The sequence below is a fragment of the Agelaius phoeniceus genome, chromosome 2 (assembly GCF_051311805.1).
Source record: "Agelaius phoeniceus isolate bAgePho1 chromosome 2, bAgePho1.hap1, whole genome shotgun sequence".
NCBI lineage: Eukaryota > Metazoa > Chordata > Aves > Passeriformes > Icteridae > Agelaius > Agelaius phoeniceus.
The window spans coordinates 11,229,420-11,252,490 of NC_135266.1; the positions used below are offsets into that span (position 1 = coordinate 11,229,420).

Here is a 23,071-nt window from a genome sequence, read left to right on the forward strand (position 1 = left end):
ATAATAGATTTATTGTTTATTAAATGTAGAAGGACTTTAGGACTATACAGACATTAACTGTTAACTTTTTTCTGTGAACTTTATCCTTTCCTACATGTTGTTTCAGTTGTTTGCATCAGTATTGTTATACTTAACCTAGTTTAAATAATATCTCCAAATACATACATGGAAGGAAAGAAATTTGGTAATAGGGTATTCTTCATTCAAGTAAACAAAAATGAAGTATTACAGCTGGAATTTGAAGCTAACAACATTCAGACTTGAAATAAAATATAAATTTTCAAGTAAGGACATTCATACCTGGAATATTGTACATTTTTATGTGCCTTAATAATGCCATTTTTAAAAATATAGATTGCCTGAACAACAGTAAATAAATACTATATTTATAATACACTTGCATTCTGCAGAGTTACCTCTGATGTACATCAAACTCATTCCTAAGTACTTTACTGCTTGAATGACAATAGATAAGAAAATGGTTGGAGAGGGATTCTTACTCTGTACCAAAGATGTTGCTGGCCCACCTTAAAACTTCCCCAAATATAATGCTAGTCATTGCTGTGAAAGGTATCCAGTTAAGGACATTTGGAACAGCAGTAGGTGAACAAGGGCAATCTACTCATGATTCAGTGCAGCTAACAATGCACTTAAAATATCAAATAAAACCAATTCAATTAAGAACGCACCAAGTAGACAGATTGCGTGTTCCCCTCTTTCAAAGTCATTCTTCTGAAGAAAATTACAACAAATTTCCATTGGGGACTCTCTGTGATGCTCAGTTAGTGCTGGGTCTTGTTCTCAAATGCCATAAATCATTTCCTCTCCCCCAGTTTATCTCTAGCACTCCCATTTCAGGCAGCAAGAAACCACCACCAGAAATCTTAGTGCTTCAGCATCCCAGGAGAAAATGTGGAGCTTTATTCACAATTCAGTATTTCTTTGTATCTTTGTGTGCTTCTTTGTTTGAAAGTAAAAGTACTTTTGTGCAAATGTGGCTGCATACGAAGTACATGTACGCTCATTCATGTACATGTTGGAATTATTGTTATTATTATTATTTTTATTCCATTTAATGACCTTGATTCAACCACTGTTCTCTGCAAATGAATCTGACCTTGTGGAGCTGCAGCATGCAAACGTCTTGGGGAAGGGCAGCCAGCACACAAAGGCTGCATTGAGTGTGTGGGCAGGCAGGAATGCTGGTACCAGGCAGCTCTCTAAAGAATGTTCTTTTGGCAGAAACAGCCGTGCTAAAAATGAGGGGGAAAAAATGAATTCAAAATTTCGAGCTGGCCTGCGGTTCCGAGGCGATAAGAAAAGTTGGCTGTTCAACATGAGCTGCCAGTTGCATATTCTGGGTCCTTGCTATTCTCAGGCCCTCCTACAGCCCCAACCAGTGTTTTGATACAGCACAAAGTGGCTGTTTATTGCTATTGACTGCTGGGGCCTGTGCTCCAAAATGCGTTCTGTCAACAGAATGTAAGTGAACTTGGCATTTTAAAGCCTGGCTGCTGCAGACTCCTAGATTCCTTGGAATTGCCATGCAGCAGGACCAGTGTTGCAGTCCCCAGCTCAAACTGAAAATGTTGCACAGGAAGACGTATCATGTGCAGGTCAGATTTACCTGAGACCCTGAGGATTTTGTGGTTCTTTGCTTTTTCACATCAGCACAGTTAATGTATCTTGTCCTTGTTTTGTTGCCTATCAAAGGCTACACCTTTGGCTCTCTAAATTTTGCTCAGTATGTTCTGTGTGGGAAAAAAGGTCATATTCAATGCAAATGGCCTTCATGTGAAAGGGAAACATGTATTTGTATACAAGACATGATATTGCTGTAAAAGGAGTAATCAAAACCTGTGCTCTGTGTTGCATATTTTTCCACTCTTTTGAAAAATGTTTGTTTCTGTGATTTTTTAAAGAAATCAGATACATTGTTTTCTATTACTTCCATAGGAACTACAGGCAGAAATTGATGCTCACACTGACATCTTTCACAACCTGGATGAAAATGGACAGAAAATCCTGAGGTCCCTGGAAGGCTCTGAGGATGCAACCCTGCTGCAGAGACGTCTGGATAACATGAACCTCAGATGGAGTGAACTTAGGAAGAAATCTCTAAACATTAGGTAGGACCTGAACCTAAGGAAAAGCCTATCATTGGTGTATTGGAATGCTACAATTTGCAAGTGAAAAGGTTTAATTTTGTTTCTGTTAGCACTGGTTTTGTCTATTTTGAAATTATTTGTGCTGCTTTGTATGTTGGCTTAACTTTGTGAGAACGATTCAGTTTTCGGGTGTGAAAATGACAGTAGAGGATTAGGGATTGAGGCATATGATGGGGTTTTGTGATTACAGAAACTGTAACTGTACCCCCTCTAAATGTAGGCTTTTTCTAGAGCTGAGTATGACTTACCAGTGAGTCATGAAAGAGAGTGATTAAATAGCCAATATTTATGATAAGCTTCATTTTAAAGACTGCTGTTTCCAGTGCAAAACTAAAAATATCCTCACAAATGAGAAGAGAAATTATTTAAGATTTTAACTGTTGTCAGGAGAGTGGGCAGAACTGCTCAATAAAATCTAGGGGTAAAAGAAATCCATAGGTAGTATCATGAGAGGAAACACTTCTGTTTGCAAGGAGAAATATAATAAATGGTAACATTACAAATTATCAAGTGGTCCTTCAGGCTTCAATGGACTGAAGGTTTCATTTCAAAAGAAATTGTCCTGGAAACTTTTCTCCAGAAATAGTTTTTGCAATAGGCAACCCAGCTCAGCTGCACTCAGTCTTGGGCATTTTTTCATTTTTTCACTTGCTGTGTGTTGGTGGTAGTTCAGAGGGCAGCAAAAGACAGAAGTGTTTTCCAAAGTAATGTATGAAATATTAGCTTTTTTCAGCTCAGGTCCTGAGGGAGGTCAGGCTGTGTAATGACAAAAACCATCTTTGTATCATCAATCATTAAAAATAAATGAAGTCTGTGATGTTGAAAAGATATTTGTAACTAAAGAAAAAGAGAAATATTCCTCCTTTTCTTTCCTTCTGAAGAGCAAAAGAAGAGGAATAAAACCCTTCAAAGTATCTGAGATATTTTCTTCGCATGCATTTTACCCATGAACATGTTCAAATACAGTGATTTTTGAGATAAAAATAGTCAGTTGTCCAAATATCACTAATTAAATGTATGGGACTTTCTGTCTTTCATTTTTTTACAGTTAATGCATTGTTGTCATTAACTGAGTCAGAACCAGTAAACCCCAGTTATATCACAGTGATTTCCTGCATTGCACATTCAAAGCAACAAACTTTCCCTCTTAAATCTGTGCTTCCAATAAAAGGCTTAAGGTCTTCAATAACTTAGTGATTAGGACAAGAAACAATTCCTAAATTACCTGACATTTGGTTGAAGTGTTGCTGGCCACCAGACTAAATGAAAAGGCTCTTTCCAGTCTGCCTGTTTGGAGCTCTTTCTATCCATAGCACAGAATGGAATAGATTTCCTCATAACTAGCAATACTTACACAAAAGAAGTATTAGAGGAAACATATGAAATGTTCTCCAGACATCAGTCCCACAAGTTTCTTTATTTAGTGTAATTTTTATTCTGCTGAAACAGAAGACCCTGGATGGGCATTCTTTTCTAAATGCATTAGATAAAATATATGGCAGATATTAAAGAGAAACCAAGCTCTTTTCCATTCCTAACTTTCTTTCATCCTGATATGTCAGCACAGTTTACCCTAAAAAACACTTTCTTTCTCATAAATATGTTTTTATACTGTTTTAGTATTATCTCTTTTGTCTGCACATCTTGGAACAGTCATAAATACATGAGTGTGTGCATATAATGTACACTGGTGTATGCATGCATAAAACCATATTCCTGAAGATGAAGAACAGAACAAGACAGGTTCTAGAAAAAAAAAATCACCTAACTGAGGAAAGTCAGAGCACAGCAGCAGTAACACAACCCCTTTCAGGTCACTCTTTTTGCATTTTTCCCTGTAAAGCCAGGGGAAGCAGGGAAGAAGTGTTTGCTTCCATTTGCTGCCCTTCTCCAGAAGAGCTGGAAGCTTCCCTATGCCAAGATAAACACGAGACAAGGGAATTAGCCTGGATCAGAAACTTGGCTCCTTGTCTGTCTCCTGTCCTAAAATCCTGTGGTCCTTGCTCTGGTTGTTGCCTCCTGCAGCTCTCCATAAATATCCCAGCTTCTCTCCCCCTTGCTCCTTTCAGATGTGTCATAGAATTAAAGAATGGTTTGGGTTGGCAGGGACTGTTAAGGTCATCCAGTGCCACCCCCCTGCCATGGGCAAGGACATATTCAGGTTGCTCAAAGCTACATCCAGCCTGGCCTTGAGCCCTTCCAGTGATGGGGCATCCACAACTACTCTGCACAATTTGTTCTAGTGCCTCACCACCCTAACTGTAAATAATTTATCACATCTAAACATATAATCTAAATTTCTTAGCTTGCAGTGCCTTCTCCAGACTTCACTGCTTGCAGGACTGGCCTCCCCCTGCTGTGAAGCAGTTTTGCCCCAGCTCCCAGATGCCCTATGAGAGAGCAGATCAAAAGGCCTGGTCTAGGAGTGTCCTCCTTCACATGTAGGATCTATGTGTGTCCTTCACATGTAGCATTTACATTTGAAAAAAGAGAAGATTTTGCATTAGCTCACATACTTTGAGAGCAGCTGAATTTTCTGTCCATGTGTGGCTGATCTGTCCCTTTCCTTTCTCTTTCCTTGCCACTCTACCTGATGTAAGAGGTTGGAAAGAAGACAGGATTCACAGAGCATTTCAGAAAAATACAACTGTCCCTACCTTCATCAATTCATCATTTCCATATCCAAACTAAGTAATAAGGTTTGCAAAAATGCTGAGTCCCTATTTTTCACATTTCTTTATAGAACATTAGATATAAGGTATAGGAGTAGATTTCTTAGTGTCAGAAGAGAATGATTTTATATACAATCACTGTAGAAGAAGATAAATGTTATATGAACAAAGATAGAACTTAAACAGAAATGCATGAAATAAAAGAAAATTTATCTTTATTTCCCAGCACACTTTTTTTACTTTACTGTTATGTAATACTCCTTTGGTTTGAGTTACTAAGAGGATTTCTTATGTTACTTGGAGGTGGAATTTTTCCCTAACCAGAAATTAAAAAATAGCATATTAATAAGTCCAGAAAGACAAAATTTTAGTGGGTTTATCTATGTTACAGAAAAAAGTGAAGATTTTGTCAGTCCAGCCACACTAAACAGTTGCAGGAATTTAGAAGCTCAATACGTGATCCCAAAAAACCACATTTATGCATATATAGAGGAAATATTTATAAAATGTCCTTATGGAGACTTTTTTGCATAAAATGCTATTTTGTCTTTTAATTTTCCCAGTGTTTCAAATAGTTTCATTACATCTCTGTTTAAATGGCACTGATATTAGGCTGGATGTGTGTATGAGGATTCTATTGGCTTTAACAATTTCCTTGTGACTTTCTTTAAAGAATGACATTGGTTATCTTATCTTAATAAATTAAGAGAATGAATCTTATGTAAGTTGAATGGTTTGTGAAGTGGTTTAGAGAAATGCTTGCTCTTCACTGAGTAGGGAAACTACTCTCTACATTTCAGGTAAATAATTTCCTAGTAATCCTAAGTGATGACTACATTTCTCATGCTAGTCCTGCATAATATTTGTGCACTTCTAGTGAGACTGACAATTCAGCACAGCCATTACTCACTGCTGAAGAGGGAAACTAAAAAGCAAAAAAAAACCCAACCAATCAAAAACAAAAATCAGGAGATGTGAAAAAAAGCCAAGACTGTGGAACCAAATTTAAATCTGTGTTGCCAGAATCTAATTCAAAGCTACTGAAGCTATTCAAAAATCATTAACTTAATGAAACACTAGGATCTTGCTCAGTAAATAAGCTTGTACATTTTGGTTTTTACTTCCACTGTGACTGAATCTATCTTTTATTTAACACATGCTTTCAGATCCCATTTGGAAGCCAGTACCGACCAGTGGAAGCGATTACATCTCTCTCTTCAGGAACTTTTGGCATGGCTGCAGTTGAAGGAGGATGAATTAAAACAGCAAGCACCCATTGGTGGAGATCTCCCCACTGTGCAGAAACAGAATGATATTCATCGGGTATGTTGGGTTGGTTTTTTTTTTTAATTATCTTTTGGTCATGTTTTTTTCCTTTTCTGTCTAGTGCTGCATGGCACAGTCCTTGTTGGAAAGAATTCCAGCTTTCAAACACAGCAGAGAAAATCAGCTTTTTGGAGAAGGAGGGGTCAATGCCCATGACCTTCAGAGACCTGTCAGAGACAGGCAGATTTCATAGCCAGAACAATTACAAACCTAGTAATTTTTGAGGATTAAATAATTAGTTCTGATTGTTTTTCTAGATCAGGCATTCCAACTTCATGTATGCTTTTTGAAACCCTAGTTTGGATTTTGGGAACATTTGTGACAAGAGTAGCTGGTATCAGTTCTATTGCACAACTCTGCACCATGAAACTGTTGTGAAAACTGTCTGTGGTTTATATTGGTTTCATCAGGGAATTCTTGTGGAAATTCTTATGGGGGACCATTCTAGAGTGAGATTGGTATTAAAAGAGAACCTATAATAGGGCACTTGTACTCTTGAAGTTGTTTGGCTTTTCTTTTAAACCCACCAAATGAGCAACCCCCAGAATAATACTTCAAGAATAATTCTTCAGACAAAGATTCACACTGATTTTTTGTTGTGATGAGGGTATGCTTAATGTATGTCTTCAGTGTTTAATCAATTCACACCAGTCTGATGTTAACCCAATGTCTGCTTTCACCTAAACAGTCTTGAATTTCATATGCCAGTAATTTGGTTATGCCATTGAGGTCTATTCAGGTCTGAATGAGAAATCTCAGTTCTAGTACTTTTATTGTTCAATATACATTCAAGCTCTCCTCTTCTTCATCTCCATGTGTCTTTAATGACATCATAGAAGGTTTTTACTTCCTGTTTGATGTCCAATTATGCTTCAGGGTGTTACCTAAAATGTTATTTCAAACAAATGTAATTTTTGTTGAAAAATTTGAATTATCAGTCTGTCAACTTGATTTCATGAGAAAAGAATATTCCAAATGCAATGATCATCCTCTCAAAGCATTGTGCTGTATATTTGTAACTTCCTTTGGGAAACTTGCCACAAAAGGTGCTGTTTCTGAAGTTCCTAAATCTCTGATTTTATTTTTTTATGGAGAAATGTGAAATGGTGCTTTAAAACAAAATAGGATCAGTGCTTTTTCTGTTCATCAGGTAGCTGTATATTAATATTGCTCTAACATATTGTCCTTTCTCATGGGGAGGGAAATATTTGAGAACAGATAATGAGATCAAATTTGCAAAGCAAACATGACATATCTTGCTGCTTTAAGACCCTGAGTTTGTGAAAAGTCAGGAAGTACAAGTCAGACATGGCTTTTTCCATAGGCACACAGGCATTCCTCTAATGCAACAAAGTGATGGGAAGTAGTGTCAATATGGTTTGTCAAGGACCTATCTTCACTGAACGATTGAGAAAGCAAAAGGGAAAGACGAACAAAAAACATCTCTGTCTCTCTCAGTGGCAAGTTTTTCTAAGATAGTATAATGTTTTTCTGCAAGGGGCATTTTCGTCACATTTCCTAGGTCTTCCCTCTGGAGATGTGATGTGTAGGATGTGTCTTTCTCACAAAATTTTATGTGGGACTTAAAGCACTATCACAGAGACAGTGAGGTGAAAACATCCATGACTTTACGGGGCAGCACCTTTCCTTTTTTCACCTTTCCCCTAAGAAAGTTAAGGCAAGTGTTATATATAACCATGAAAGTTAAGAGAAGCCTGAGGTCTGTTTTAGCCATAAAGTAGCAACTTCCATAAAGTAGTTTGAAAGGCTATCCAGAATATCAGGATGAAAGAAGCAATATAGATGTTGCTTTAAGTCAGTGTGACATTAACTCAAACTCTTTCTCCAAAGACAACTCTGGAGCCAAAACAAGAGTTAGAGAGAGATTTCTATAGAGTTGTTACAACAAAACTTTTTCCATCTAAATAATATTTAAGTATTTGAAAACATTTTCTCCTTGACAGAAGAAATATTTTTTTATCTAAAGAAATTACTTCTTATAGTATTTTAGTGTTGTATATTTCTCTAAAAGCAGTTTAAGGGTTTCCAAGAATTCATCATAAAGCTGGCAAGTCTTCAGTGGTGAAGTCTTCAGCAGTGAAGTCTTCAGTGATGTCTCTGTCACACACCAAACAAATGAAGTATTTGGAATTTTTAGGGATAAGAATTATTGTATAAAATTAGGATACTATGAGTAGGGGCAAAATGACTTCATAAAATAGATCTCAGTTCTCTTTTTTAACTTCTCTGCTACTTGCAGGTACATAAGACAGAGCTTTGGTCATCCTGTCTAGTATCAAAGCTAGAATGCTTTATTTCCTTTCAGAAATACTTTTTCCTTTTCCTATTTTGTAGCATTTCAGAAGCATGAGTGTAGGTATGCTGATTCCCTGTGGAAAAAACAACATAACAGAATACATGAAATTAATTTGCCTTGTCTGATCTTGAACTGTCTCTGACAGAAAAAGGAAAAAGAGTCAACATGGAAGTTGACTTCGAGTTGCCATTGACAAAATCTATGTTTGCAACATGTTGGTTGGTTGGTTGGTTGGTTGGTTTATTAGTTGGTTGGTTGGTTTATTAGTTGGTTGGTTGGTTGGTTGGTTGGTTTATTAGTTGGTTGGTTGGTTTATTAGTTGGTTGGTTGGTTGGTTGGTTTATTAGTTGGTTGGTTGGTGGATGAGTTGGTGGGTTGGTTGGTTGGTTGGTTGGTTGGTTGGTTGGTTGGTTGGTTGGTTTATTAGTTGGTTGGTTGGTGGGTGAGTTAGTGGGTTAGTTGGTGGGTTGGTTGGTTGGTTGGTTGGTTGGTTGGTTGGTTGGAGCTTTTTTTCCCCTGGGCATTATGGACTTTGTCACTCTAAAAGGTTCTTTTAAAGAAGCAGATATACAATGGCTATATTGGAATGAACATCTTAGCTGATTTCTGAATATAAGAAAAATGTTTTCAAATGTTTTCACAAGTGTACAATTATCTAGCTTGAAACTGGAGCCCAGTACTGGAAAGCTGAGAGGTTTGGGCCTTTGCTTAAGAGCAGAGCTTAGTTCTCAGGGTGTTGCATGTGAAACTAAACAGTAGTTCTGTGTTGATCTTGAGAAAAAGAATCTGCTGACTCTTCATTTTGTAATTCTGAAAACTAGTCTTCAGTAAACTAGAGAAGCACCTATCAGATCTGACCAATCTTTTAAATGACTAAAATCTCCAGTTTTGGTCTTTCTTCATAAATACAATGTTTGGTTTTCCTTCTGTGAAGGATTGTTTTTGTCAGGTAATGCCAGAACTGAACCCAGCTAAGTTCTTCACTTGATGAGTGAATGAGTCTCATCAGGGGAAGACTGTTTAAATGCAGTTTAACTGATTCAATTGAGAAATAACGCGATGAATGCCAACACGATTTTATGCCTGAATCCTTTTTCTAAAGTGTTGCAAGCTGTTTTTATTTTTTTCCCTTAAAGGTAAAATTTAAAGAGGAGCAAACATATTTAACTTCTCTATCACTCAGAAGAGCATCTGAAATACCACAGAGAATCATAAAAAGAGATTTAAAGAAGTCAGTTCTTACCACTTGAGTGCTCCTAGTTGCCAAGATTTGCCTTAAAAATTTTAAGAGTAGGATTCAGATTAAAATTTCAAATGTTTGAATCTGTGCCAGAGTCAAGCTTGAACTCAACTGAGAAGAGGGGTATCCATGCAGTTAAAATCATTGTTGTGTTATAAATGTGAGGTGCTTTTTAGACAAGGAAATTTGTAATGTATCGCAAATATGCCCACATAACTGCTATTTGTTTGAACTTATACATATAGTAGGTCATTTTTTCAATTTTTGTAAGAAATTGTCTCTATTCCAAAGTCTTAGAAAGTGTGGGGAGGAGTAGTGGTGGTGGTGTAGTCAGTGATAAAAAATACTCCTGTTCTTCAAAACATTATTTAATTATCTTACATTTTTCTTTGTTTTGCTAAGTATCAAAATATTGCTCTAGTGAAATTGAATTAACAACTGTGTGCATGTTACTGTTAATCTAATTTAAGTAACTCAGGCATCATGCAGATTGCCTGCTATGTCTTTCATTCTTTTAAGAGTTGCCTCATTTGCTGTGTAGTGATTTTATTAACAGCATAAATAGCATTTATGAACATGGAAGGCACTTATTAACAATTCCATGAAAACCCTTTCACATGAAATCTGTAGCATGACTGCCTAAGGGAGGAGTATAGTTCCTGCTTCAACACATTAACCAATTATGGGTCCACAGTTGATATCTACTTCTAAATATTAGGACAAACCCCATATTTTGAAAAGCATTCTGTTTGGCAAATGTGTTGAATTAATATGATTGTACTCTTTATCTTTAAAATACTTTGAAAGCAAAAATTCCTAGTTTTTAACTAACTGAGATTAATGTTGGTTTTACTAATGCAACTTTTTCTCATTATATTTTCATTTTTCAATTTAAACAATCATTGTTTCTTCATTTAAAGAGATTTAAGGACACTCATGAGGGGGTAGAGGTCCGAGATAAGCTGATCAATATATGCATTATTAAAATGCTGGACAGAATGCCATTACTGCTGTAGTGTTGATGACAAATAGACATGCTTAAATAAAGTAGTTTACTTACTTTTTTGTCAGGTCATACATTATGTGTATTCGATTTCCTCTACAGTCACCAGGAAGTGTGGAAGAAGTTAAGGAATTCAATGAAATTAGCCTGCAATCATTAGTTGTACATTAGAAATTCATTTAGGCTAAGTCTGCTTTCAGTGATGGCCTAGTTATTATAAAGATGTATTTGTCAGGGCTCTAGATAAATTCCTTTTTTTCCCCTCCAAAAAAAAAGAAAATGTTGCTATTTATGATTTTTACTGGTAATGTATACATATCTCACAACAAAACTTTAATCCAAAAAGCAGCTTTATCTTCAGACAGTAAGAACTTTCTTTTGGAATGGGTCAGTATGAAATGAGCATTCATTATTTTTAATGCTGTTCTGTCCTACTGCCTCAGCCTCATGTTTTTTTCATCCTCTCCTTTTCAAATTTCTTTAATTGAAACATATTTTAACTTGGTGGAAATCTGCACATCAAAACGAGGGAAGGAGATGAACACTGTATATACTGTGTATCACTCTATAACTCAGGACTATAATTTTACAGACTATAATTGCCTCCACCAGCTCCAGCATTCAGACTGGAAAAGTTGGGGGGAAAAAAGTTTGACACATTGGCTCAGTTTTCCTTTATTAATAAAGAAGGCACCTTTTCTGTTTGTGACAAAATACAAAATGTGCAAAGTCAGAAGTTCCTATTAGCATTGGTCTGTTGTTTTGAGGAAGACACAATGATTCCTGCCCACAGGCTTTATGGGATTCATTTCACATATGTTCTCCTTCTGTTGCACAAGAGGTACAGGAGGACTGTGGCTTTAAACCTCCTTTGGAAATGTAATGCCACTCAGTGTATTTGATTGCTGCAGTTTTCTGCAAAAACATTACAAGCTGAAAGTAGGTATTTTTTGTCCTTTTCCTGGTGTGCACATGTTCAGAGCCAGGGTGAGCTGTCTACAGCAGCAGCAGTCCTTACAGAAGTCCTTACTCACTCCCAAATGCATAGTTCAGAGGTGTTTCTGGCTTTTAGCTATTCTTCACGTCAGTGTATTTCTGTGTTCCCCTGGAATACTGGGGGCTCCTTCCTGCTCTTGGGGCGTGTTTGCAGAGCAGAACTTTGTGCAAGTGCTTCCTTTCTGACTGGTTTGGGGCACAGGCATTTCTGACAAATAATACATCTTTGGGAACATTTCTAAAGCATATTATATCTTTAAGCTGATACACCGTTTAATGTTTAAAATCCACTGGTTTAAGTGGTTTTGGCTGTTGATGTTGCTTTTAATACAATCAGCAGAGAGCAAAGCACACAGTCCATGAAAATTACTGTGCTGGATTTTAAGTTATGCTTCCTGCTGGCTCACTTGACCTGCAGACCTGCCAAACCATTCTATTGGGACAGAATGATGTAAGATGAACACAAAGGCTAATTAAAGGAATAGATTTTCCTCATTTGGAGGCATGAAAAAGGCTTATTATATTTCCTCTTTCTATCGCACTTCATGCAAGAGTCAAGTATGAATTATAAGAATTATAAACCTAAGTTTGACATTTTTCTTTCAGCCCTGTAGTAACTCCACTCAGGTTTTATGCAAAAAATGTCCAATGGTAGCTTACTTGTTAATATACAGTGCACTTTTTTATTTGTGAAAATTGGTATTGTTTTTAAAGGTCATCATGATTGTTTAAAATATTTATCTCAGGTATTAATCAAATTACAGATTTTTTTATGATAGCAGATTGATTCTGTGAAAAGATTCCAGTCCCATTTTTGTCCTTGACACAATATTAAGATTTTTTGCTTTGTTATATCCTTCAACAAAGCAGACTTTGCTTAAGGGTTTTCCCCAAGAATAGCTACAAACCCTATGGTCAGTTCTTCACCATTTAAAAGAAATTATATTTAAATGTTTATAGCAGAATAATGTATTTTTTTTTCTGAAATTTACTTTCCTGAAACGTGTTAAGAACATTTTACCTGTGAGTTCTCATATTATAAACTGTACATGTTCCCACTATTAGTTCTGGTAGGTATTTCCTGTACAGAGAGTCACATATCAAATATAATTCAAAGTGTAATGAACTTTTTAATATTGAATTTATAATCCTTCATTAGTTCTCATAGAAATACAAATTTTCTTTAATAATTAATTTGACTGAATTGGTGCATTTATTACATTACAAACTTATATAATGCTGGTGTTGTAAAGAGAATTTTCTAATCCCTGCAGTAAAATATCTGTTTTCTACCCATGGCATATGGCTCTCCTTTTTGCAGTATTGTGTTTTGTGTTATACTGTACTATTAAATTACCTGCATATTTTACCTCTATGCTGCTTGAAACTGTATGTATTCAACAATGTTTCATAAATATGGAAGAAAACATTGAAATAAAAGAGTGGTAAGGACCATTTAGATAAATTCACTGCAACATGCAGAAGAACCAGTGCAAAATTCAACCTCAGGCTGGATTTCATCTGCATTTTTGTGTGGTTTCCATTTGGAATCAGTCTAATAGGCTCTTATATTCTCATTAACAAAAATAGAGAAATTAATAAATAAATACAGAGATATGTGCACTTTCAGTGACCTACCAAAGCTTCTGATACTAATCTTGAGTAACTTACTCATGGTGCTTTAAAAGCAGGGTGTAGAAGAGAGCAAAAGAGTAAAAGGAGCTGCTGCTGAGGAAAGAAAAATGCAGTATGCTAAGAACACATTTGCTCTTTTGAACAGAATGTGATTTCAGGTTAAGCAAAAGCTGATTATTTTCATATGTGTGTGTGTGTGTGTGTGTGTTTTATTGCTTCTTATACACACAAGAAGCTGTTGCTGGAAATTTTGTTCTGACATTGCTATTCTGACTTGCTATTTCCTTATAGATCCACTTACAATAATTTTGTCCCGTAGACTTTCAAGAGAGAGCTGAAAACAAAAGAACCTGTTATCAGGAGTGCCCTTGAGACTGTGAGACTCTTCCTGGCTGAGCAGCCCGTGGAGGCACTGGAGAAGGTCTGCCCAGAACCCAGAGGTAATTGAAGCAAGAGCAGGGCAGTAACACATTGCTGGGAAGATCAGTGATGATCAGAGATGATTAAATAAATCCTGCCAGCAGCTCTGAAAGCATTCCTTTTACACTCCGAGCTGAATGCCAGCGTTCAGAAACTAAGCTAAAAATATAGATGAAAGCAAGCCTTAGCAATCCCTCTGAACACTGTGGTACTAAATAGACATGCATATTTATAAGCAGATTTTGAAACTGCCTTTAAACCTTCAGGACCTGTCTATAATTATAGCCTCATTTGAGGGCTCAAAGCTGCAATTTAAGCTAAAATTCACCTTGTAGTCTCGGTACTACAGGAGATCCCAAATCCACCTAATTGCAGCAAAAGCTTCACAGTGATTAATATTTATCTATGTGCAGAAAAATTATGCTGAATCAGTTGATAAACTTCTAGCTACACCTTGCATGTTTCAAAATACCTTTATGTACTTAAATGCAGATTTTGCTGATTTTTATGGTGGCAAGATTTAAGGTTTTTAAGATACTTTAAAACAAGAATACATTAATAAAGCAAATTTCACAGGTGTCTTTGGTTATGAAGAGTTTCTTAGAGAGATTTTAACCTATCCAGATGGCAACCATATCAGTTCTAAGATATGGTTTAAAAGCCTCTCCACTTTCACATTTAGATCTGTCACCTGAGGAGAGAGCCCAGAATGTCACCAAACTTCTGCAAAGGCAAGCAGATGAGGTCAGAACTGAGTGGGACAAGCTGAATCTCCAGTCTGCTGATTGGCAAAAGAAGATCGACGATGCTCTTGAGAGACTGCAGGGCCTTCAGGAGGCCATGGATGAGCTGGACCTGAAGCTGCGCCAGGCTGAGGCATTCAAGGGGTCCTGGCAGCCAGTGGGGGACCTGCTCATCGACTCTCTGCAGGATCACTTGGAAAAAGTCAAGGTATCTGACATGTATCAGTATTTATGAGTATAAAATAGTTCATTGCATGAATCTCCATATCTGCCATTATCTTTTAGGGTGAGAAATTGATACCTTTGTACCATAGTGATTTATATTAAAAAGTGCATATAAATAGTTTCATGATTTCAGAAGTTAAAATGCAACAGGATCCTCATTGAGAATGTGTATTGCTGACGTGGGTAAAAGCACTATAGAAATGTGTAAAAATCCTCAGCACACTCACTGTTAACTCAGGAGATGCAAAATTGGCAGTTAAAGAAAGCAAAATAGATAGGAGAATATATGATAAAATTCTATTGAATCAATTTTTTTCTATATTATATTTTCTTAAGCATGATGAATACGTAGTTGTTTCTATGTAATTGTAGAGTAGAATTTATACAATTTGAAATATATAGTTTTTCATTATGACGGTATTTGATTCTGTCTTTTTTGATAAATAGGCTTCATAACTAAAGATAGTCTTAAAAAAAAGCAGCAATCCCGGAAAAATTGTCATTATTTTCTATAACTTAATGCTTATCTGCTTTTAAGGGTTGTTTCATAAAATCATTGCTTATCGAGAAACTTGGGCAGACTTGTCCTCCTTCAGCATGACTGCCATGGACAGACTTGATAAATAATACAGGATTCCTTCAGCCAGAGCACAATAGAGGCAGCTGCCATTTTGATAAGAACAAAGTGCCTCTGTTCCAGTCACATAAATGGGAATCATCAGTCATTTTGAAAGAGACCTGAGCTAACTGTTATTTTCTCTAGATGAACATTAGGATCTAAGAAAGAGGAAGTAGAATGACTAATGGCAAGAAAAATATTCCTCTAAAAATCTAATGTAGTTTATTAAAATGAAAGTCCTCGAGTTGTAATCACACAGGAAGTTTAATGAGTGTCCTATGCAGATGCTGTACAAGAACAAATGAAATAGTAGCTGATGAACAGCTAGCTGCAAAATTTGTTTATCTTCATTTAAATTCATAAATGAACAGAAGAAATCTATTTATAAATTCTCAGAAAATGCTATTACAACAATGTTTTATTTTTTTTTTTTTAATTTTGAAGACAATATCCTGAACAGAAGCACTGAATCTCTGATATTACTGGAAAACAAAGCAAGTTGCTTAATTCTAAAGCTATGAGCAGGAGTGTTGACTCCATAATTACAGTTCTGAGTCCTGTTATGGTTTAAAAAATAAATAAATACATTCTAGATAACATAATTAATGACTTAATAATCGATTCACTTAATGGTTAAATACTTTTCCTTTGCAAATGTTTGCTAAAGCTAAATTTGTTGAAGTTACATTGCCTTCAGTTAAAAGTTGTTAGTAAAAAGTGAGGTTTTTTCTTTATTGACTATATTATCAGTCAAACATTATCCAACTGTCTCATCCTTGCTCTGGTTTTTAGGATGAACATCATGACTGATATTACAGTATGAGGGAAATCACCTAATTTCTCTCTATACATGTAAAGAAACCCAAGCATCTTCTGAGCAGATCTTCAAAACATTGGTCATATGCAATTGCATGTCTTACAAATCCTTCTCTTAATTAGGATCACAATAGCTTTACCAAACCTAACCTCATGAATAACTTCCTGGGGAATGTGTTTAAGTCAGTGCCATTTGTCACTGTCCTCTTTAGTTATAGATGCTGGAGCTGCTAAGGTCATGGTATGACTTTGAACTCATACTAAATAGAGGATCCTTATTGGATCAGTATTAATGTTGTAATATTATTATTACACATCATTAATGTACAAATTGGTGTTCATCTCTGACTGTGAGGACAAGAGATAGTTTCACCATCTGCTCCAAAGGATGCAACCTAGACTAGAGGGTACCTAGAACCAAACCATTCTTCAGACTTCTCTGCTGTCATCTGTCATTCTCTCTTTTTTCCTCTCTCATATGAGTGGTCTTATCTGCAGGCTGAAATGTAGCTTACTTTCTTAATAACACACATTCTTTCTGTCTCCCTTCCAAGCATATCTTTCTGTCCAGAAACCATCTGTCTTAAATTTAGTTCAAGTCCAAATGAATCTATTATTAGTCCTTTAATATCCATTGCCTGATCAGTTTGATTGTAGCTCAAGTCATATATTAGCCATGGCCTATGACTTTTACTCCCCTCTGCAGCAAATTCAATGATGCTTTCTCTTTGCAATCACTAACAAAATGTTATTTGCATCAGCATGCCTGGAACACTTAGGGTCTCATGAGACCACCACTCAGATTTTATATTAAGCTTTTGCTGCTATGCAACTGATATGCAATCATGCCTACCTCATCCTCTTGGTATCTTATTCAAAGACCCATTCCAGGAATTGATGGTAGAACTAATTTTTCTCCCTTTCTTCCCCAAAGATTCTCCTTTGCCATGCAAAACTGTGATAATGATTATGCTAGCAGCATGCAGCAATCATTACATGTCGTGCTGATACCTCCTCACTGTTTTGTTGTCTCTCTGCAGAAATCTGCAGAGAAATACTAACAGAAATTAGCACTCATAGGAAGTTTCAGGTTTTTATACTTTTCCACTCTGGAAAATTATGTTTCTTAAATTAAAAGCCATTGTTTTGAGATGTTGTGCACAGAGTTTTGTGCCTGAGAAGCCAATTTTAATGGTGTGGTTTATTTTTAGCTAAAGACAGTTTGGCTATTCTGAACATACTCAGGAGAGCACAATGCAAAGCACTTTTTTCTGCCAGTGATATTTTAACATACCACTGGCAGGAATATAACTGCTTCAGTTTTCTGTCATACACAGCACTGTAAGGGAACAGCAGAGCCTCTACACTCCATGAGTATAACTACATCCTTATTTTTTTTTTTTACAACCTCTGTGAAACAAAACAAAACAACCAAACAAAACCAAACTCAAAAAAAAAAGAAAAAAACTCAACAACAAAAATAATGAAGAGTGGGCAGTAGTGTCTATGGTTTCTTTAGTTCAAAATAGAAGTGCATATCTCTAGAACACCTTCCAAATAAAGGGCTATTCCTGTAGAATCAGGTAGACTTTTTTCAATTAACTTCAGTCTGCTATAGGATAATTAGCTCTCCCTCACTGTCACAAAAAGAGGGCACCTTGACTCAGTATAATGATTGATAACTGTGAAAAGCACCAACAGAATTTGGTGACATAAGTCTTGTATTTTTCTGCAAGGAATTTTCATGAAAGTCTTAGTCTTGCTGCTTAAGAACTGCTGGTTGTTCTTGCAGATTCACTTTTATAGTGAAAAAAAGCAGTTACATAGACTTTGTGTATAGATTATGGACTTCATGTATTTAATGTAATAAGGGTATTCATGAAAGCTGCAAGTATCCTTTTAAATTATTTTTTCAAAGCCTATTTACAATTTTAATACAATTTCTTGTTGAATTATATGCTGTTTATTTCAGACTTTCTTCAGCTTAATTGACAGTTGAAGTCAATTGTATGTCACTGACAAATGTTCACTTAAAAATGTCAGCCTGAAATTTATTTATTTGTAAACCAAATAGAGCTTGCAGTTATTCATAAACCAGAAATGAACTGATCACTGATCTTCTCATCATCTACTCCAAAATGACTCAGTGTGTGCAGGGACTGGGGACAATCCTTTTGTCCCATCTTTCCTGTGATGAGACAAAATGAGACAAAAGTAAGACAATCGCTTCAAATAATTAGCTGAGTTTCAGTTGTGTTCATATCCAGCCATAGAAAGAAAGTAAGTGGATTTGCAAAGATTGAAATTCCATATTATTACAATCATTTTAGTACTAAATCAGCAACCTCAATTTCAGGACACTGAATGAGGGTAGTTAGTTCATCATTGTCATCATATTTAAAGTATTATATATTTTTCTGTAGTCTGCTTAGGTACTCTTCAGCTACTGCTGTGCTGTAAAGAGGTATTTCAGCAAAGTGAACTCTTACAGTGGTGTTATGAGGGAACTCTGCTGACAGCTGCCTAATATGGAGATTCTGACAGCAGAGTTGTTGAATTTTTAATTTATGTTTTCATCCCAAAATTCTAAATGCTTGGGTAATTGCTAATTTTCTATTCTTTCCAAAAAAAAAAAAAATTGATTTTTATATGGAGCTATTAGGGGTCACATAGAGGGAAATTAATGAATGACAGCCAGAAGCAAGCCAATAGTTCCCATTCATCCCCTCCTACCAATGGAGATCAGTACTGGAGTACTGGAGATCAGTTTTAAATAGATCAATAGAATCTATACAGGAACTAATTACCTGGAAGATGTATTGATAACCAGAATTTCCAGTCAGCTTGATATCCAAAGCAGTGCCATATCCTTGTTAAGCCAAATAGAGGTCAGACTGCAATGTGATGCCTATTCTCCTGTTAAGTTTTGCTAACATAAAATTATGCTATGCACCAAATGAGTTAGCAGAGCTCTTGCTGTCCAGTCTGTAGCACAAAATGGCATTACACATATAGCAGCTTCTGAGATACTTTTTCATCCTCTTTCTTTACTGATAGACTTTCCACAATATCTACACTTCTTACTATTCTTAGTTTTAAAAACCACAAAAATGCTAAAGTGTTTTATATCCAGAGCTTTAGACTATGAACTATGATTTGATTGGTTGTTTTTAAACTGTTTGTACAATTAGAAGATGACAGCATCCACTGGTTCATTGTTGAACAGGAAACTATTTGCCTGCAGTGTAGGAGATGGAAGCGTTAATGTTTTCTTCATACTGTAACTAAAGTAATTACAGTTACAAATGGCTCTCAAGCTTACAATTTCATACAAATCATTCTGTGAAAGAATCATACAATAGTTATTTATGACATGTTCTTAAACTGCTTCAAAACGCATATACATTTTTGCAGTTTAATTTGAAGCCAGATGTTACCAGCAAGAGCTGTAATCAATCTGGGTTAAGATGTTCTGTTTCCTTAAGTGAGTCTCCTAATAAGTTCTGTGCTGGACTCTGGGAATTTTAAAACTATTATATACAGAATAACCATTTCCTACTAATGAATTTTCCAGCTTTCCAAAACCCAAAAATCAGTTCCTAAGAAAATTAGAAATGATCTTTCTAAACAGGTTTTGTTTTAGTAAAATATTTGTAATTTAGAGATTGTTGTAAGATGCTATAAAAGGAGGAGATTATCTCATGGCATAATAGAGGACCTTAGATTTTAAAAATAAATATGGTCAATAAAACCAGAGTTTACAAAATATCAACTCTTCATCAACTGTTTTACTGCTAATATAAACTAAAACAACATTAGAGTACATAAGAGAATAATAAAATCCTTTTTAAAATAAACCAAAACCATACTGAAACTCACTGAAACACTTTGAAATCCTACAGATGTCCTGGTGATATGTAATATTCCTGTGAATTTAAATATTTGTGGAGTTTGCTATAATGAAAGAAATACTTGAAGTCTGTTCAGTTTGTTAATGGGTCAACTTTTAAGATGCTTTTATACATCAAAGACTCTTCAGCTAACCACATTACTGAATTAGTGACAGCCTGGTATGTCGTTTTTCCCATTTTTTAAATGTATTTTTATACAAGAGAGAATTTAGTAGGGTTGCTTGGTTGTCACTGTTGAGGGAAGTTTAATTTGCTAAGGCTTTTCTTAAATATGAAATTGAGTTAAAAACCATGAACTCTTTTGTCATGTAGTTGTAGCAGATTTTAGCTCTAGCATGTTTCTTACTTGTAGGAGATGAAAGTTACTCAGTTGTGTCCTGTGGTCTCTCAATCTCATTTAAACAGCTTATGAATCAATTTATTTTCTTATACAAAAAGAAATATGTTCAAAAGTGGTTGTTTAGTATATAATAATCAGGCAGTTTTACTGATACAAATTTAATTTAAAAGTATAATCTGCCTTATGTTCTTTCTATGTAATCAGTCAGATAAGATTGGAGAGTTCTTTATGGCAATAGCCTAAAACTAAATCCATTTTAAATACCTGAAGCAAACAATCATTCCCTCTGCTGACTTCTTTTGCAATAAGTTATATATTTCTTATGTCAGGTTTAGATGCTACCACTGTATCTATAGTTTTTACAGAGACCAGATGACATAGGTCTTTTGACTATATCAAGCTACCTGTTTTAAGGAAGAATGAAAAATCATGTTTTACATAGGAATAATAAGAATGATGATGAGCAGGCAGAGAAGTGAAATCCTTGTCTTTTAAAATGACAACTGCTCTTCACCATATTACTTATTGGGAATCAGTAGCATAATTGTGATATAGAAAAAGCAGCATTGCCCTGCTAACAAAGAAGAAACAAAAATGAGTTTTCTTTAATTAACTTTCTGAGGAATCACAGCTAGTGAAAGGAGCAGCTACTTGTAGACCACTTCACAAAGAACAAGCACATGGAAAAGAAGTGTACCAATTTAACCCAATTTCTATCAGATTTGTGTTAACTGTATTAACACCATTATTAATAGAGCATATTAACTATTTTCACTTTTATTAAGTATGTTTGGGCTAAAAAATACTGATAGCTTTTCCCTGACAACTAGTGCAGGAAAATTCTTGAGCTCTAAAAAGGGTGACCATTCAAGGTGGAAATCTTTTCTACCTCCAACCCAGTTTGGTAGAAGATGCTATTATTAGATCAACATATTTCATTTAGTGCCAAATTTTTCCTTGTATGAATTCACCCTGCTGATTTCAGTGGGAGTTCAGCATGCACATCTGCAGGCAGATTTTGACTTTTTAAGTATTGGCAATCTCTGATCTTGGTTTCTGATACCCTGCTGAGAGAACTGACTAATACTTGTATAAAGACTTGTCTGCCGTTTTCTGCCTCTGAAGTTCAGAATTGAGGTCAGACCAGAACATTTTTAAGAGATTTCTCTTTATCAGTTTATCAGAGGGAAGAATGAGACTTGAGCTTTTAGAAGGAGAATGAAACATTAATTTTTAAGTACCTAAGTGGCATGGTTATAGGAGGGACTCTGACATTTAGCATTGCTTTTTGTTTCAAGTTTGCCATATAAATGCAGCATGCATAGATATTAGTCTGATGGTGAAGTATTAACATTCCAAGACATGACATTAAATCAAAGATGCTCTTGAACTGTTTTGGTTCTGCTCAAAAGCCTTCTTTTTCTTATGACCTGGAAATGTAAATATTTAGCCAAGAGGGAAAAAAAGTTCAATGCAAGCAACACATTTCTTACTATGGATCATTTTCTTCAGGCTTTCCTAAGTGAGTGCAGCACAGGGAACTGTGTGGCTAAAGGGAGCAAAATTCTGTTTAAGGAGTATTTATAACATAACTCTGATCTCCTATATATAGTCTGCTACTGAAATCTCCAATGCAAGGAAAAAGGACATACCAGAAATTATTATATAACCAGAGACATGGACATTCACTGAGGCAGGAGAGGAGGGAAAAGGGAAGAGTACCAGAAATTAATTTTAATGTTGTTTGTTTCTGTGATGAGGCAATTTCTTCCATGAAAAAATCTGTCAGTACTGTGTTTCTAATGAAATCTTTTCTTAAAACATTGACAAAATAAATTCTTGGGAACAATCAAGTGTGTAGATTCTCTAATGATATTGTTTCTATGACATGGAAAAATCAATGAGCAAAGTAAAATCAATTTATCAAGCTCCTGTGCTGGTACCCAGTAATTATCTAGGGACTGTTTGATGTAGGGAGTGCAATGAATTTTAGATTGCCTGGAATGTTTATCAGGGAACCAATGAGTTACACATTTCTCATTTTCATCTTTATAAATTTAAGACCTCATTTTTTGGCAAAGGTTAACCCATAATAAAACTTTATAATTGCTACTTATCACTTTTATAGTGCTTCTCATGTTCCAGATAGTATGAGTTAATTTTCTCATCTTCTTTCTGAGACTGCAATAGAAGTATTATCCTCAGTTTACAAATAGGGCAATTGAATCAGTGACTCTAATTTGTCCAGACAGCAATGCCACTCAAATTATGCTTATTCTCTTTAAATTTTACCTGAAAATTGTTTTATTTTAGTTAGGTTCAATTGTTCATTGGAGCAAGAATGATAGTTTTCATCAGTCACAGCAGAAGCCACTGTGGCCCATTTCCCAGAGCCACAGCCTTCTCCCCCTAAAGATGTGGAAATGTTCAAGGCCAGGCTGGATGGAGCTCTGAGCAACCTGGTCTAGTGAAAGGTTCCCAGTCCATGGCAGAAGTGTTGGAAATAGATGATCTTAAAGGTCCCTTCTGACCCAAGCCATTCTGTGATCCTCTGTTGACCTGGAGTTTCACCCATGCCCACTCCACGCACATCGTACAGAGGAGATGGAAATTTCAATCTTAATTCAAGAGATGGAACAC

The 23,071-nt window shown here is 35.7% G+C and overlaps 1 protein-coding gene across 12 annotated transcripts in view; it reads left to right on the plus strand.

Moving 5' to 3' along the window:
* The window catches only part of DMD (dystrophin), a 1,046,004-nt gene that overhangs the window by 845,485 nt on the left and 177,448 nt on the right, over positions 1-23,071 (plus strand). For 10 of the 12 annotated variants that reach the window (XM_077171917.1, XM_077171927.1, XM_077171925.1 and 7 more), the window contains 4 exons: positions 1,957-2,129; positions 6,007-6,163; positions 13,677-13,797; positions 14,460-14,728. In XM_077171917.1, coding sequence (XP_077028032.1) covers positions 1,957-2,129; positions 6,007-6,163; positions 13,677-13,797; positions 14,460-14,728 — 720 coding nt within the window. Of the gene's footprint in view, positions 1-1,535; positions 1,617-1,956; positions 2,130-6,006; positions 6,164-13,676; positions 13,798-14,459; positions 14,729-23,071 lie in introns of those variants that run through there. The other 2 variants (XM_077171981.1, XM_077171975.1) reach the window with 1 other exon arrangement.